The following is an 18,208-nucleotide window of genomic DNA, read 5'->3' as shown; positions in this document are numbered from 1 at the left end:
AAAATCCATTAGTGATTTTCTAACTGTGTTATTGACTTTGCCTTTATTAGCTAGAAATGTACTGTAGGAAGAAGTAGTCACTTCTATATTTTTATTTATTTGCTTATCTATATATATCAGTTTAGACACAATAATTGTTATGTTATTTAATAGGATAGAATACATTACTATCATTATTTATTTTGATACCTTCTCAAATTCTCTTAATTTTGACTATTGGGAATCCCTTTGAGTTGGTTAATGTGTCCTTTTTAAAAGTCTGTATGACTTTTTAATAACTTCCAAATTTTTCTAGCACAAGAAAAGATGTTGTAGGTTGCATTGCACTTCTTCTACTTCTGCTCTGGATTCAGCTATTTATTTAATGAGGCTCGGTTCCTTTTCTTAGAAGAAAATTTGAAATAAATTTGAAAATTTGAAAATAAATACCTAAGCACTAGCTGTGTACATGTCAACTGTTTCTCATTACCTCTCAAGCCTGTCAGTCAACGGAACTAGAACATGCATTTCATATGTGCACATACGTGTATCACATATTCATTTATTTAAATCTCTGAATTTAAGACATGAACTTAGTGATAATTCTAATTCCAATTAAGTGCCATAAAGTACATTTTAGTATACAAGTTGCTTCCTCATATACTCAAGTTCCAATGCACAGAAATTTGCTTTATAATTGCTAAAGCATATACTTACTAAAGGAAAATTCTAGCTATTATGACTATATTTTCCTTTTCATCATTGATCCTTTTTACATCAGCTGCATTAAAGCGCTTCTCTGATGAATGCAATGTCTGTGTAGTATTGATGTTGGTATCTAGTAATTTATTTGCCCTCTATGTTATATTTTACTTTTTCTTTTTAAGTTTAGCATATTTCTTAACTTTGTATCATATAATATGACTAATACATAATGGAAATTGCATTCACTTTTGCTTTTCTGAAGGCTAGAATTTTGTAATGGAAGGGATTTAACATAGCTGGACTCAAACTATAAACCAAACCTGACTCTGAGCAGGAGCTGAAAACATTGTTCATTTCTTTATGCCTCTGGGAGATGCTTTTTATGTGCTCCCTGATTCTTCACCACACATGCTTAATTAGTTCAGTAGTCATCCGGGTTTCAGGCTGAATATAAACCTGAAATTTATATTCAGATTTTAGTTATCAGTCTAAGTTTCCAGTCAACTAACTGTTATTAGGCCCGTATTTTAATAATGTCCTTGGATTATTCAAGCTAAGAATCTTCAACCTTGGATGTGCTTTCATAAATTATTAAACAAAGCCACATCTACAGAATATCTGGTGCTGCAGTTCCCATTCTTAAAGCTCGGCTGTGTAGTCCTTTCCTTTCTGTTTACATTCCGGTGTCTTCAAAGTGTAAGCACGTGTGTTTCAGATTACAGTTCTACCTTACTACAATGCGTTCCGGCCAAAGACCACCAAGAAGGCAGCTGTAGTTGAGCAAGTTGGGTTTTTTTACATGTTGACTGGTGAGAACGCACGTCATGAGAAATAGTGGAGCATGCCAGTTCTAGAGATCTGGACTTGGGTTAGGTGATTTTTAGGAAGGTTTCAGGAAATAGACTTTTGCTGTAAATTAGATGTTTTAAAGATACTAATAATTGTATGATTGTGTATATTAATCTTATATATGAAGAGAGAAGACTAAAGTGAAGCTAAAGCTGTAATTGCTAAAGAAGCAATAGTCACACATATTAGTTGAATCATGGGAATGTCCAGTAAATCTGTGGCTTGGACAAAGTTTGCTTCTCCTCTGTGTTCAGACATGATCTATGAAGTAAATTTGCTCATTTTCTTAATCTTTCATGATCACGGAATGGCTTTGCCTAAGGTTGAGTTCTATGAAATTACTTAATGTTTAACCGGTGTGTGCACTGTGAGTGCAGAGCAGCTTTTATCAACTCCAAGTCCTTGCTCGATGACTCCTGGCCACTGCAGGGGCTGGGTTGCCCATTTTCGTTGTCTTCTTTTGGCCAAAGGGAGAAAAGTTCAGGCCAAAGAAAATTGCTTGAAGACATTTAGATTTTCATCAGTGCTGAGATTTTGCTGATTAGGAGGCTATTTAGATAACATATGTTGTCTATCTCAACATACGTAGTTGATCCAGGGTTAGTCTCTCTGCCTCCATGGCTTCCTGAATCTTCTGATGCAGCAATGGTCATGTGGTAGCGTTTAAGATTCCAAACAGGATGCAAGTGCCAAATAAAAATCTTATGGTTTGTAGCATGTACTGTAGGCAAATGCTCATATTAATCTGTAGGACATACTACCTTATGTGATATATATAGTGATAACCCTGTAGTATTAATTAATGGTTATTTTTGTTAATTAATACGAGTGACCTTGAAATCTTCATTTTTAAAATCACTCAAAAGGTGAACAGATGTTAAATTCATTTGAGCTTGGGTTTCATTTTCAAAGGAAAATGAAGGAATCACAAAAAAAGTTGTCAGGCTAACTAGGGAATATTAGGTTGGTGCAAAAGTGATTGCGGCTTTTGCCATTAAAAAAGTGGCAAAAACCACCGTTAGTTTTGCACCAACCTTAGTTCATAATTACTAAAATGTTCAGTTATTATTGGCAATTTAGGCAAGGCCCTTTTTTTTGGTGTTTTAAAATGAATTGCATATATTCTCTTGCAAACCTTGAATACTTTATTTAAATCTATCTATTTTAGAAATTATAATCTTGTACTTCTCTAGTTTAAAATTAATAATTTTTATTTATGGATAAATTATAGCAATCTGCAGTGTGGAAAATTAATATGTAAATATGTAGGTGAATTTTTATTACAAATTCCAAGAGCCACTATTATTTATGCCAACATAAGTGGACATCTCTGCGTTGCCGTGGAATTTGCCAGTGATCATACAGACAGCCAAAAAATGTGGATAAAAGATGGAACTTCTTGTGGTTCAAATAAGGTAGGTGGTCTTTTATTCCCAAATAATTTCCTAATATTTTAGACTTTATCCTTTTTTGAGACAAGTGTCACTCTTGCCCTGGCTAGAGTGCAGTGGTGTGATCTCTGCTCACTACAACCTCCGCCTCCCAGGTTCAAGTGATTCTCCTGCCTCAGCCTCTTGAGTAGCTGGGATTACAGGCGGTACCACCACGCCTGGCTAATTTTTGTATTTTTTTAGTAGTGATGGGGTTTCGCTGTGTTGGCCAGGCTGATCTCAAACTCCTGACCTCAGGTGATCCACCCACCTCAGCCTCCCTAAAGTGCTGGAATTACAGGCGTGAGCCACTGTACCTGGCCTAAACTCTGTTCTTAAATGATACATAATTAGTATTTTCTCTCAGAATTTAAGTGCATATTCAATACAGAAAATCAGGAAAAAAACAAACTTTAAAAGAATAAAATATTTGCAATCATGCATATATGATATTGCTATGACTGTTTCGTTGGTTATTTAGTACTTTTTTCATTGAAATTGTGTGTATTCATGGAATTGAGAACCGTGTTGTTCATTTACTGTATTTTATTAAATTATCTCATATTACACAGAGAATACATCTGTCATAAATTATCTTTTGATGTAATCATTTTAAAATAGCCATTAAAATAATATATGCCCATTTTACTGATGAAAATAATAAACAAAGTCACAGAATAAAGAAAATATCAATCCAGTTGCATATCTAAGATGTAATAACTCTTTTTATTTTTATGAACCTTCCATCAATTTTTCATAGACATGCACACACACGGAGTTGTAGAATATTTATCTATCTACATATCTGTCTTTCTTACTTTGCATTCAATATGGTATCTATGCATACATATCAACAGTTTTTGCCTTCCTAGATTTTTTTATTATATGAAATATGAAATACATACAAACATGTATATACACAAGGAGGTGCAAGCTCAAATTAGTCTCATGTTTAAATTATAAAGCCTCTCTGGCTTAATAAGTAACAGAATACAGTAAGCCCCTTATTGAAGAAAAGAGGGAAAGGAAAACTATACTAACTTTACTAATATTCATTTAGAAAATTAGAAAGTAAGAGTGTATACAAATAAAAAAAATTGTCATTTCAAATTCTCACACAAAATGTAAGTCATTTAAAAAATTGTGCAACACATTTGCTTTCATTAAATTTAGTTTGAAAATGTCTTACCAAATTAATGCCCAAGACTATCTTACATTTTAAATTCTCCATTGTTTCTAAACAGGCTAAAATATGTCATGTGAGGTAGGAATTGCACAGGAAATGGAAACTACCAAGAGTAGCTTAAATAGTTGGTAGTTATTTTTTTTTCCAATAATACAAAATAATTTTGGAGGTTGTCCATCCAGAGCAGTTATATGTCATCAATGATCCAGATTCAGTCCAGTTTTTAGGTATAGATCTTGTTTGTGATCCTCTTTTATATGGCCTTCAAAATGGTTGATTGGAACTCCGGTTATATCCACAGTTAGTGAAAGGGATGAAGGATATATGACAGGCAGTACCCTGCCACAGTGTTCATGACAAAAGTGATGTCCCATCAATTAGCCATCTAAGAACACTAGGACAAGGATGGGATGAGTTGGAAAAATAATACATTTTAAATCAACCATGTATTTGAGAAACTAAAAAACCACACACAGGCCTAGGAAAGATGCATGCTCAGAAAGGACCTGGGATGACCATAAGCTTTATATTCAGGTTGACCCCAATATTCAGATAATACTAAATTAATTAGTAAAGAATTTTCACAGAATAGAGCCATTCTATAAACACCGGGTAAGATGGCAGGTTTTTAAATTGCCCCATTTTCATGCTATTTCTTGCCTGAATACCTTGTTCGTGTGTGTGTGTGTGTGTGTGTGTGTGTGTGTTTTGTTGTTTTATAGGTCCTGTGAAATTTATGCTTTAAGGAGGTGGTGGATTTACTATTCCGTTGGATTTACTATTACTTGCACCCTCTAAAGCTGTGGCCTGAGCTGTACCTTGGACCCTTTTAGCCATAGCTAGAGTGGCTGGGGATGCAGGGTGCCAAGTCCCAAGGAGGTATAGAGCAGGGGGACCCTGGGCCCTGCCCAGGAAACCATTTTTCCCTCCTAGGCCTCTGTGTCTGTGATGGGAAGGGCTACCATGAAAGTCTCTGATATGCCTTGGAGACATCTTCCCCACTGTCTTGATGACTAACACTTGACTCCTCATTACTTATGCAAATTTCTGCAGCAGACTTGAATTTTTCCCCAGAACACGGGTTTTTTTTTCTATTGCATCATCAGGCTGCAAATTTTTCCAACTTTTATGCTTTGCTTCCTCTTGAATGCTTTGCTGCTTAGAAATTTCTTCTGCCAGGTAGCCTAAATCATCTCTCTAGAGTTCAAAGTTCCACAGATTTCTAGGGCGGGGGCAAAATGCTGCCACTCTCCTTGCTAAAACATAACAAGAGTCACCTTTTCTCCAGTTCCCAAGAAGTTCCTCATTTCCATCTGAGACCACCTAAGCCTGGACTTCATTGTTCATATCACTAAGCGCATTTTGATCAAAGCCATTCAACAAGTCTCTAGAAACTTCCAAACTTTCCCACATTTTCCCGTCTTCTTCTTAGACCTCCAAATGATTCCAATCTCTGGCTGTTACCCAGTTCCAAAATCGCTTCCATATTTTTTAGTATTTTCACAGCAGCACTCCATTCCTGGTACCAATTTTACTGTATTAGTCTGTTTTCATGCTGTTAATCAAGACATGCCTGAAACTGGGTAATTTATATAGAAAACAAGATTTAATGGACTCACAGTAACGCGTGGCTGGGGAGGCCTCACAATCATGGCAGAAGGCAAAGGAGGAACAAAGGCATGTCTTACGTGGAGGCAGGCAAGAGAGTGTGTGCAGGGGAACTGCCCTGTATAAAACCATCAGATCTCATGAGACTTATTCAGTATCAGGAGACCAGCGTGGGAAAAACCTGCCACCATAATTCAATTACCTCCCCCCAGGTCCCTCCCATGACACTGTGGGTACTGTGGGAGCTACAATTATGTCTCCACCATAATCTTTTGCCCCAGGTGTCTGCAAATGTTACTCTCCTTGCACCTTTCCCTAGCAGTCTATACTGCTTCTTTCCATCTGAGATTTGAGTTAGGCAAATCAGAAACCAGTCCTTAAGGCAGCTACCAGACAAGTTAGAATATTGCCAATAAGATCTGTGCTGCATCCTTCAGTTTGAGGGAAGGGATTGAGAATTTAGCTGCTGCCTCATTCAGACAAAAATGCCATAAAATTTTCTACCATTTTGACTGTGACAATGTGTTCTTCAGTATTTTACTGGTTGCTGTAGATCTTTGACTGTTTCCAGAGCTTCTATAATGTTATTTCAGTCAGATTTTGTTTTGTTTTCTATATCACCATTTTTCTGATGTACCTCCCCAGACTATTTATTGAAAGTTTGATATAACCTGCTTGTAATTCTACCACTGTTGTAGGGTGCAAATGATCATTTAAATCCAAAATGCTTGGTCATTGGTGGCCACTGGAGGAGTGCTGCCTTCAGTTTTGGTTTCTTTTGTGGAATCATATTGTTTCACACTTTCTGAACCTAAAAATGATTTTTATCTCTGGTACAACTATGCCTTTAAAAAAAGAATATGAGTCTGGCCAACGTGATGCAGCCCCGTCTCTACTGAAAATACAAAAATTAACTGGGCGTGGTGGCACAAGCCTGTAATCCCAGTTACTTGAGAGGCTGAGGCACAAGAATTGCTTGAACCCAGGAAGCATAGGCTACAGTGAGCTGAGACCAAGCCACGGCACTCCAGCCTGGGCAACAGCGTGAGACCCTACCTAAAAAAAAAAAAAGAGTATGTACAGATTTTATTTCATTTAGCATTTTAGTTCCTCCATAACAAGAAGGTTTCTGTAGGAACCTATTCTGCCTACTGACAATAAAGGAGGCTGTATTATGATTCCTATCTCAAAACAAAAATAAATCTGTTTTAAAGAGTTTGGTGAAGAATAAAAAAGAATTGTATTTTTTATGTAATATTACTATTGCTATATGGTTATAAATAATTTTTAATTTTTTTAGCTAGCTTCTTAATTTGGATGCTGTTTTTCCCTAGCGAAGCTTCCTGCATGATGCAACTGAAGTTAAGCACTCTGCCACAGGCATGTTAAAACAAAAACAAACAAACAAAAACCAAACAGACAAAAATGAAAACAAACAAAAAAAACCACAAAAACACTTCATTGCAGAAAAAGGGTACCAGTAATACCAACAACCCTTCCTCAACTTTTGTTTCTCTAGACAATTAATGTATTTAATTGTTCTGAGAATCAGGTTTACTTTTTCCTGGACAATAGCTCTGCAAATTATATATCTAACTTCTCTATTTAAATTGTAGTTAGGTGTGAAGGAAGCATGCTAACAGAATAGATAGATTTATAACTACAGCAGCACTAATCTGTATCCAGTATCCAGAGCCAATACTTTTTATACTACTACCACAGCCATCCAAAATAACCTGGCCATCTATTCATCATTAGTCCATTCCCCCGTAAATCTTAAACAGAGGTATGCGTTGCCATGATTATCCAACACAATTAATAATATATTTTTTCATAGGCAATAATGTTGGGCAAAAACTATGTGAACAGGTTAACTCTCTGACTTTAAAAGTTAGTGTGTTATGATCCTATATTATAAGAGGAAAAATCTCCCAAAATATTGCCGATATTCTTTAGCAAACTTTTAAAATAAAAAATATTTCCAATTACATGTTCTTGGGCTTATCTTTAGTCACTTTGAGTATTTGTATGAATGCATTAATCATTTTTTGTTCTTTTGAAACATAGTATTATTTGATATAGCTTGAAAGAGATCTCTGAAAACAATTACTAAACCTTTGTCTTTATGCTTAACTTTCTTTATCTCAGTTGATTTAACTACCAGCAAGAGAATTAAACAAGTCAGAATCCTTGGTGTCATTCACTCATCTCTTTTTACTATGCATATTACTCCAACTCAGCTGGTTTAAACTTTCTATCTCAAATACATCTACTGGTTTCTATCCTCACTACCACTCAGTTTCACTGTATGCTTATCATTTTTGTGGACCACAGCAATGACATTCTACCTTTGTATCTATAGGCTATTGCCCTTTCCATTCTCTTTTCCAAAACCTACTTTTATCAGCTTTCCTTCTTCCAATATGTAAATGCAGCAAATTGCTATATTTGGCTAACTTGCTCATGAAGAATATAAGATTCTACACAATCATGCCAATAATATCTTCTTTCATATAATATCGAGTTTTTTGTCTGTTTCTCTCTCTTTTGTTATGTATGGTATGAACAAGACGAGATTTGTGTTGTTCACTGATGCCTTCTTGGGGCCGGGTACATTTGTAGGACTCAAACATCTATTTAATGAATGACTGAATGGCCACACTGCCCTTTAGATTTCTCAAAGTTTCAATACGGTCTTCCATGGTAGAATTCTATACCAATTAAGTCCTATCTATCATCAGGGCTCAATGAGAAGGTTTTACGGTTCTCAAATATTTGATACATTTCCTGTATTTTACACTTTCATAAATCAATTTTTTCATTACAGCATTTATTACATACTTATTTGTGTTTTACTCATTTCATATTTGTACGTGCTATCCCAGTCTAAGCAGGGAAGAAGCCATTATTGTTTTGTTTACTCCTAGATAATCAGAGTCTCATCTAGTGCTGGAAACACAGTAGCTCAATACATTAACTATTCATAGTTAGTATACTAATTCTTGTTGCTAAATCAATACCTTTTTATTAGTCCATGGTAATATGGTATGGTATGGAATGCTTTTAATTAAATGGCAACTCTAGATGGCATGTCAATTATCTTATTTTTGCTCATCCTTTTTAGGTTTGCAGGAATCAAAGATGTGTGAGTTCTTCATACTTGGGTTATGATTGTACTACAGACAAATGCAGTAATAGAGGTGTAAGTAGCAGTACTATGAAGTGAAAATAGAAATCATTGAGCCTAATTTTAGGAAACTAAATGCGTTGCTACACACACGCACCAAAACATATAGGAAAATTGGCCTTATCTGACCTACATATTATTTTATAATTCTACTTGAACACATATAAATCTAGTTGCTTATCTTATAAGGTGATATTTCTCCTTCTTTTAGGTATGCAATAACAAAAAGCACTGTCACTGTAGTGCTTCATATTTACCTCCAGATTGCTCAGTTCAATCAGATCTATGGCCTGGTGGGAGTATTGACAGTGGCAATTTTCCACCTGTAGCTGTACCAGTCACACTCCCTGGTAAGTATTAACAATAAATCGGAAAATAATTAAAACATAATTTGAATTTATTAAATTTAATAACAATATTTTGTCTTTATATCTAGACTGTTTAGACATTAAACTGCATATGAATGTATATGTTTTATTTCCACTTCCAGAGAATAATATATACAACATATGTAGCATATGTTGTAAACATGATATATCAGTCAGAGCCCAGGCATAAAGACAGAACTCACTTTAGTCTTTCAAACAGAAAGAACTCCGTGTAAGGCATCTGGTAATTGCCTAGATGAGAAGATAATCAGAGAAAGGTGAGGCAATCCAGAAAATGACTACCATTTTTTAGGGTTGTAGGGACAATAAAAAGAGGTGGTATTACTCGAATCAGAATCCGGGACATTTAGTATGATATATAACTATGGTCAGGGATGTATAGCAGGATTGGAACCACAGGGAGAGTTACTGTCCAGCATGAGCTGGAGGTATAGAGAATATACAGTCACTGTTGGAGATGCTGGAGAGGAAGGGGGAGTAATATTAGAGCTATTTTTACTCTTCGAATTCTCCAAATTTTACTCAGTGATTCCCAGTGATCAAAACTGACTGGAAGACAGCAGATTAAGGAATTGGGCAGTGTGCTTCCCTGTGATATTGATCAAAGCAGAGGAAAAGCCTAGATGAATTTTAGAGAAAGCCAGAAGTTAACTGGCATATCCAACAATACTTAGGACCAGGAGATTTTCTTTGGTATAAAAATCTAAATGTACATACAATTAGAGCCATTTTTCTGGTTTTGAGTCATAGGTGGTTATTAATTCCAGTATCTGGAAATATTATATTTAATGTTATATAGTAATAGATTAGTAAGTTTAAAACTTTGTAATTAATGTATTTTCAAGCTATTTCCATTTTACTAGCAACGATTAGCTTATCTCCCCGTTGGCTGCAATTGTTTCTATTCATGCACACACATGCCATTTCCCAATGAGCAGTGGAGAACACTCCTTTCCAGGTTGGTTTTAATGGTATGATTGATCAATAAACTGTGAAGAACTAACATTCTAGGACTCTCGTGGTCTTCCTACAGACTCTAACTAGGTATTTTGGAGTCCTTACTTCTCTCATTCCCGGAAATCTCATTCTCTCGTTCACTTCTTGAAAATTATTAGCAATATCTGAAATTTGATTGCACTCAGAAACAAAAATACAACCATCTAATAAGCCCTCCTCAAATTCATGACCAACAAAATTGTGAGCAAAATTGAATGTTTTAAGTTACTAAGCCTTGAGGTAATTTCTTATACAGCAATAAATAATAAAAAACATTTAGCTCCCAATATGTTGTGTAATAGAAATCTAAAATGTGGCCTTGGCTTTGAAATTGGATAGTGCATGGAAGACAGAAAGGCAGGAAACTATTGAAGTCTTAGTACATGTTGAAGTTGGTGAGCAATTCAAGCACAGTTTTCCATGTTGCAGAAAGTGAAACCATTATTATGAAGTGGTAAATTGTTTGGCATCGCTGCTGCCTTTGGAAATGTGGAAAATTGAACTCATGCCTACTATGAAACTACTAGAAGAAAATGTTAATAAGACACTCTAGGACATTGGTCCAAGCAAGGATTTTATTGGCTTGAAAGTAAAACTAATTTTCATTCTCTGCAAGTTTCTTTTTTTTTTTGAGACAGAGTCTCGCTCTGTTGCCCAGGCTGGAGTGCAGTGGCGCGATCTCGGCTCACTGCAAGCTCCGCCTCCCGGGTTCACGCCATTCTCCTGCCTCAGCCTCTCCGAGTAGCTGGGACTACAGGCACCCGCCACCACGCCTGGCTCATTTTTTGTATTTTTAGTAGAGACGGGGTTTCACCGTGGTCTCGATCTCCTGACCTCGTGATCTGCCCGCTTCGGCCTCCCAAAGTGCTGGGATTACAAGCGTGAGCCACCGCGCCCGGCCAAGTTTCTTAAAGTAAGAAACAATGAAAGGCCAAATTTGAGGTTAGAGCAATAAAATTTTATCTCAGATCAAAATTAAGCAAGGCCTTTGACAGTAAACACCTCTGTTAAAATCTCAGAAAAACTGAAGTTGATATCTCTTAGAGACTCTTTCATCTATACAAAAGGCCTTCTAATTATTTTATATAAATGCATCATAAAAACTTTCAAAAAATAAGGCTACTAAGAATTTTAAACTGGTCATTTCATAACAGCCGCACAGGATCCAATACAGAGAAAGGCTTATATCAAAGAGACTTGTGAGTGTGGCCTTTGTTTAATGGATTGTGTTTTTATTTGATACATGAGAAATTCATAGGAATTATATTAGCTCAGACTGAAAATGATTAAGGTAGCATGTATGTTCATTGGTCCCCAGTCAACTATAGGCAAGAAACAGGCTGATAAAGGTAGTCAGATGTGAAAAGGACTATTTGGATTATAAACCAAAGGGCATAAACAAAAAGTCAGAAACCACACTTCTTCTTAATCTGTGGGTTTGTGATTTTTTAGGTCACCACCAACAAAAATAAACAACAACAAAAAAAACTATAGGCATAGATGGTTTCACAGGTGAACTGAACCAAATTCTTGGAAGAAAGCAATATTATTTTCAGAAAATGGTGGTGGGGAAGTTACTGTCAACTCATTATATGAGGAAAACATAATCCTGATGCCAAATTCAAACAAGGAACTCAACAAAGAAGAAAATCACCAAACAATATTCTTCATGAATAGAGATATAAAAATCTTCAACAAAATATTAGCCCATGATATATAGCTATCCATTTTAAAAAGAGTTACAAGAGTCACTTTGGGCACTTATATCTTCAAGTTATCTATTTCATATCAAATATGTTAATTTAAAAATTATTAAATTGTTCAAAGGTTTTATTCTGGTAGACTTAGTCAAATACAGAAATATCTTTACCATATTTCTGATGCTTGCTTTCAAATCTTTGATTTTTTTTTTCTCCTAGAAAGGCGCTACATTGAGAACGTTTACCATTCCAAATCAATGACATGGTCATTTTTCTTATTCATTCCTTTCTTTATTATTTTCTGTGTACTGATTGCTATAATGGTGAAAGTTCATTTCCAAAGGAAAAAACGGAGAACTGAGGACTATTCAAGCGATGAGTATATTGATTTCATATTTAAGATTTGTTATTTGTATAATTTATGAACATAATAAATAGCAATGTGGTAGATGTAATGAGTAATAATTCAAATTCAATTATTGTCTTTTTATGGGAATTTAATAACTCATATATTAATAACTAATGGCCAGGGGTGGTGGCTCACACTTGTTATCCCACCACTTTCTGAGGCCAAGGTGAGTGGATCACTTAAAGCCAGGAGTTCAAGACCAGCCTGGGCAATATGGTGAAGCCCCATCTCTACAAAAATATACAAAAATTAGCCAGGCATGGTGGCATGCACCTATAGTGCCAGCTACTCAGGAGGCTGAGGTGGGAGGATCACTTGATCCTGGGAGGCAGAGGCTGCAGTGAGCCGAGATTATGCCACTGCACTCCAGCCTAGGCAATGGGTGAGACTGAGACGCAAAAAAGAAAAACTTATATATATATATATATATACACACACACACACACACACACACACACATACACATACATATATACACATATAGTAATTGCAATTTTAATCTTATAAGAATCTGGACTTTTTAGGGGCAAGATTAGTTAAAGTTTAGCTATCCATTCAAGTTTAAAGTTTATCTTTAAGGTTTATCTTCTTTTATTATTTGATCTTGTTAAATATGTATTTTAACTTAATAATACTTAAATAACTTTGTAATATGTCTATATCTTAGTGAATTTTTATGCTATTTTAATGAAAGGTAATAGGAAAACCCAGGAAAGTAATTTAGCTTTTTTTTTGGTAGTAACGTAAATTGAAACACAAGCAGTTAGAAGTAGAAAAAGATTAAAAGTTAATATATAATAAAAGACTTAAAAATCTAGATGATAGCCACATCTAGTCTACAGAAAATATAAAACAAATAACTTTTATTAAAAATAAAAATATCTGAATACATGCTATAAGAATACAAGTAAATATTAAAACTGGTTTATTTATTTTCAAGGAAAATGCTACAAAATGATTTCTGCCTAGGAGTTATATAACTATGTCCTTCATTTAACTTGAAATGAATTGAATTCTATTAAAATACTTAAAATGACAATGTAAATGAAAATGGAATATATTTTAAAAGTTGATTTGAAATTGCTGAAATAATATACAGCACCTAAACTAGTAAGAACTTAGTATTTAAATATACTAAAGTGGTTTTCTTATATTGGATAACTATTGTGGAATAACTGATATCAAATATCTTCAGGGAAAAAAACATAGCTAGTAAAATTAATAGAAATTAATAGGGTTGAAAATGAATGGCAAAAAGTCTAAAGATACTTAACCAATAATATTATGAATATAATAATGATCTAAGTTTATTTTCAGGTAAACATATCACTGTGCTTTTTTTCATATTCACTGATGCAAAGATGTGCATTATTAGTCTTGATTATCAGGGCAGAGATGTTCTCAGTGATAGGGTATTCTCAAATAATGGGTAAACCCAGTTCTTAGGTAAAAATTCCGAACTGTTTCAAGACTGACAGATAATAGGGATGTTTGTAAAATCATCTTGAAGAAAGTATAATATTATTTTTATTTTTAATATGCAGGCAACCTGAAAGTGAGAGTGAACCTAAAGGATAGTCTGGACAATAGAGATGGCATGATATCACTGTGAGTTTCTTTCATCTTTTTTAAAATTTATTTTACTTTAAGTACTAGGACACAGGTGCAGAATGTGCAGGTTTGTTACATAGGTATACATGTGCCATGGTGGTTTGCTGCACCTATCAACCCATCATCTAGGTTTTAAGCCCCACATGCATTAGGTGTTGGTCCCAATGCTCTTCCTCCCCTTGCCCCCAACCCCTGACAGGTTCTGGTGTGTGATGCTCTCCTCTCTGTGTCCATGTGTTTTCATTATTCAACTCCCACTTATGAATGAGAACGTGCAGTGTTTGGTTTTATGTTCCTGTGTGTGTTTGTTGAGAATGATGGCTTCCAGCTTCATCCATGTCCCTGCAAAGGACATGAGTGAGTTCCAAATATTTTAAGGATTGGGGGTGTGGGGGGAGGAGAGAGAGAGAACGTAATATATTAAATAAATATATATTAAGCAGTGACAGTCATATAGCTATATATAATAAAAATAAATTGGAGACTATTTTTCAGAATTGTAATATTTTTCAGAATTTATAATAGACATGATCAAGTTATAAATGATATTGAAATTTTCCACTTAGTAATTTCTTACAGTGTTATTTTTTAATTATTTTCTCTAGTTAATTTTACTTCTTTAGCATTTGTGTATTTAAAATGTTGGCTAAAAATAAATTGCATGATATAGGTCTACTTTGCAATAAGATTACTTGCATGCTATTTGTTGAACTAGCTATCATTTTAACTTACTTGTTGATAATGGTGATTTTTTTTCATTTATTCAGTCTTCTAGAGTAATTATCTGTGATGGATGGACACAAAAAAATGGAAAGAAAAGGATGTACATTACCTGATTTCCTGGGATTCAAACCTGCATATTGTGATTTTAATTTGACCAGAAAATATGATATATATGTATAATTTCACAGATAATTTACTTATTTAAAAATGCATGATAATGAGTTTTACATTATAAATTTCTGTTTTTTTAAAGTTATCTCACACTATTTCTGTTGGTTAGTAGACACTAATTCTGTCAGTAGGGGCATGGTATAAGGAAATATCGTAATGTAATGAAGTGGTACTATGATTAAAAGCCACTGTTAGATTTCAACTTGCAATGGTATGTTGTTATGTTATAGTGTGATGGTCTGGAATCAAAGACAATGATCCTAAAATTTGGAAAAATTTTTCACCATATGCTGCTGAAAAAAGATACATTTTCAAGTATATAAACATTCAAAGTAAAGGATGATACTATTTCAGTCCTACACATGCCGATTCCTTTCATGAGGTCAGCAAAAATTAGTAACAAAACGTGGCAAGGATTATTCAGTCTGAAAAGAGAAGGAAATCTTGTTATATGCAGTAACATGGGTGAAATTTAAAGACATTATGCTAAATGTAATAAGCCAATGACAAAAAGGCAAATATTGCATGATTCCATTTATATGAGGTATCTAAAATAGTCAAACTATCTGACTCAATTATCTGATTTATAAGCATATACACAAGACACACAGATTTTAAGGTACTAGAAATAGATTTGAAGTTTTTTAATCTGATGAAAGGGATCAACAACACATATATATACTGAAAATAATTAATATTGAATTTTCTAGTCTTTCCTCCTAATATTGTGAAGAAGTTAAGAAAATTCACTATTAACATTTTTATATATCTTTGTGAAAATAGTAGTCAGTAAATATGGCTACAAAAAATAAAAAATAAACTTTAAAAAGAAATCTTTATCCAAAGAAAATCTTCTTATAATAGAAACACAGACAATCCAAGATAATCTATAGATAAAATATTTTCATTACCAAGTGAATCTGAAAAATCCATTGGGTGTAAATTTAATACACAAGTATCCCATTTACATATAAAATAAAAAATGTAAAAACTAGAATATTTAAAAGAATATTATTTACATTAGCACCAAACATATTACATCCTTGGAAATAACCATTCTAGGAAAAGTATGACACCTATATATACAAAATGACAAATTACTATTAAAAGAAATTAAAGATAGTGTTAGGCCATTCTTGCATTGCTATAAAGAAAAACCTGAGACTGAAATTTTTTTTTTTTTTTGAGACAGAATTTCGCCCTTGTTGCCTAGGCTGGAGTGCAATGGCATGATCTTGGCTCACTGCAGCCTCTGCTTCCCAGGTTCAAGCGATTCTCCTGCCTCAGCCCCCTGAGTAGCTGGGATTACAGGCACACACCACTACGCCCGAACAATTTGTGTATGTTTAATAGAGATGGGGTTTCGCCGTGTTGGCCAGGCTGGTCTTGAACTCCTGACCTCAGGTGATCCTCCCGCTTTGGCCTCCCAAAGTGCTAGGATTACAGGCGTGAGCCACCGTGCCCAGCCGAGGCTGGGTAATTTGTAAGTAAATCACACTACCTAACTTCAAAATGTGCAAACACCATGGTACTGTCATAAAAGCAGACATATGGACCAATGGAACAGAATGGAGAGCCAAGAAATAAATCTGTGCATTCACAGCCAACTGATTTTCAACAAAGGCACCAAGAATACATATGAGGAAAAGTTTCTTCAACAAATGATGTTGACAAAACTGGTTACCTATATGCAGAAGAATGAAATTAGATCCTACATATCTTCGATATGTAGGATCTAATATATACATAAATTATCTCAAAATGAATCAAAGTCTTAAATATAACACCTGAAATTGTAAAAGTATAGGGGAAGAAAAACATAGGGGAAAAGCTCCATGACATTTAGTCTGGGTAAAGACTTTTTGGAATATGACCTCAAAGTACAGACAACAAATGCAAAAATAGACAAATAGAATTGCACCATACTAAAAAGCTTCTGTACAGCAAATGAGACTCAACAGAGTGAGGTGACAGCTTACAGAAAAAGAGAAAAGATTGGCAAACTATACATCTGATAACAAGTTAATATTCAAAATATTAACAAACTCAAACAGCAAGAAGACAAATAGCCTGATTAAACAATGGACACAATAAAGGAATAGACTTTCTCAAAAGAATACATACAAATGGCCAACAGGTAAATTAAAAAATGCTCAATATCACTAATCACCAGAAAATGTAAATCAAAATCACAATAAGATATAATGTTATACTGGCTGTTATGAAAAGATAAAAGATAGCAAGTACAGATGAGGATGCAGAAAAAACAGAACACTTATACACTGTTGCTGGGAATATAAATTAATACAATCATTATAGAAAACAGTATGGAGGTTCCTCAAAAAATTAAACATAGAAGTACTGTATGACTCAGCAGTCCCACCACTGGTTATGTATTCAAAGTAAATAAAATTAGTATGTTGAATAGATGTCTGCACTGCCTGGTTTACTGCAGCACACACAATAGGGTCAAGATATGGAATCAAGCTAAATGTTCATCAACCAATGAATGGATAAAGAAAATATAGTACATATATACAATAATTCAGCCATAAAAAAGGAAATTATCTCATTTGCTACAACATTTATGAACTAGAGGCCATGATGTTAAGTAAAAGAAGCCACAGAAAGACAAATATCACATCTCACTCATGTGGGATCTATAAATGTTGAGAAGTAGAGAGTAGAATGATGGTTACCAGAAGCTGAAGTGATTAGAAGACAAAAGGGGTTTGGGGAAATGTTGGTCCAAGGGTACATATTTACAGTTAAATAGGGGGAATATTCCCAAGAGATCTATCATGCTGACTATAGTCAATGACAGTGTATGTTATTATTGAAAAACACAGAGAGCAGATTGTGTTTGCACCACAATAATGTTAACTATTTGAGATAATGAATTTATCAGTTAGTTACATTTAATCACTCCACAATGTATATATGTTTCCAAACATTATGCTATACATGATAACTATGTGCAATTTTATCTGTCAATTGAAAAAAAGTGGACTTAATACAAAAAGGAAAAGATAAAGTAGACATAATAACAGGCCCACTGATTGAAATTGTTTCATTACTTTTAAATATGTGGTTACAAAAAAGAAATAAATGAAGTTTCTACTAAGAAGTTGATAGCACTTTATCAATATTTGAGAGGTAAGTGACCTGCTCCAACCCCAACCCCAACCCCAACTCATAGACCAATGGTATATGAAATTTATCTATTCTAGTCCAGTGGAGTTTAAATCTAATCATGAGGATTGTA

At 34.4% G+C, this 18,208-nt stretch overlaps 1 protein-coding gene across 3 annotated transcripts in view; it reads left to right on the top strand.

The window, feature by feature from the left end:
• LOC100579854 (disintegrin and metalloproteinase domain-containing protein 2) overlaps positions 1 to 15,145 on the top strand; it is a 91,137-nt gene extending 75,992 nt beyond the window's left edge. For 2 of the 3 annotated variants that reach the window (XM_003269611.3, XM_003269613.4), the window contains 6 exons: positions 2,765 to 2,948; positions 8,882 to 8,959; positions 9,156 to 9,294; positions 12,249 to 12,408; positions 13,983 to 14,046; positions 14,817 to 15,145. In XM_003269611.3, the coding sequence (XP_003269659.1) occupies positions 2,765 to 2,948; positions 8,882 to 8,959; positions 9,156 to 9,294; positions 12,249 to 12,408; positions 13,983 to 14,016 (595 nt within the window). In that variant the 3' untranslated portion in view covers positions 14,017 to 14,046; positions 14,817 to 15,145. The remainder of the gene's footprint in view (positions 1 to 2,764; positions 2,949 to 8,881; positions 8,960 to 9,155; positions 9,295 to 12,248; positions 12,409 to 13,982; positions 14,047 to 14,816) is intronic. The other variant, XM_003269612.3, reaches the window with a different exon arrangement.
• Positions 15,146 to 18,208: the final 3,063 nt, after the last annotated feature.

The sequence above is a fragment of the Nomascus leucogenys genome, chromosome 8 (assembly GCF_006542625.1).
Source record: "Nomascus leucogenys isolate Asia chromosome 8, Asia_NLE_v1, whole genome shotgun sequence".
Lineage (NCBI taxonomy): Eukaryota > Metazoa > Chordata > Mammalia > Primates > Hylobatidae > Nomascus > Nomascus leucogenys.
This window is presented reverse-complemented; position numbering and strand designations above follow the sequence as displayed.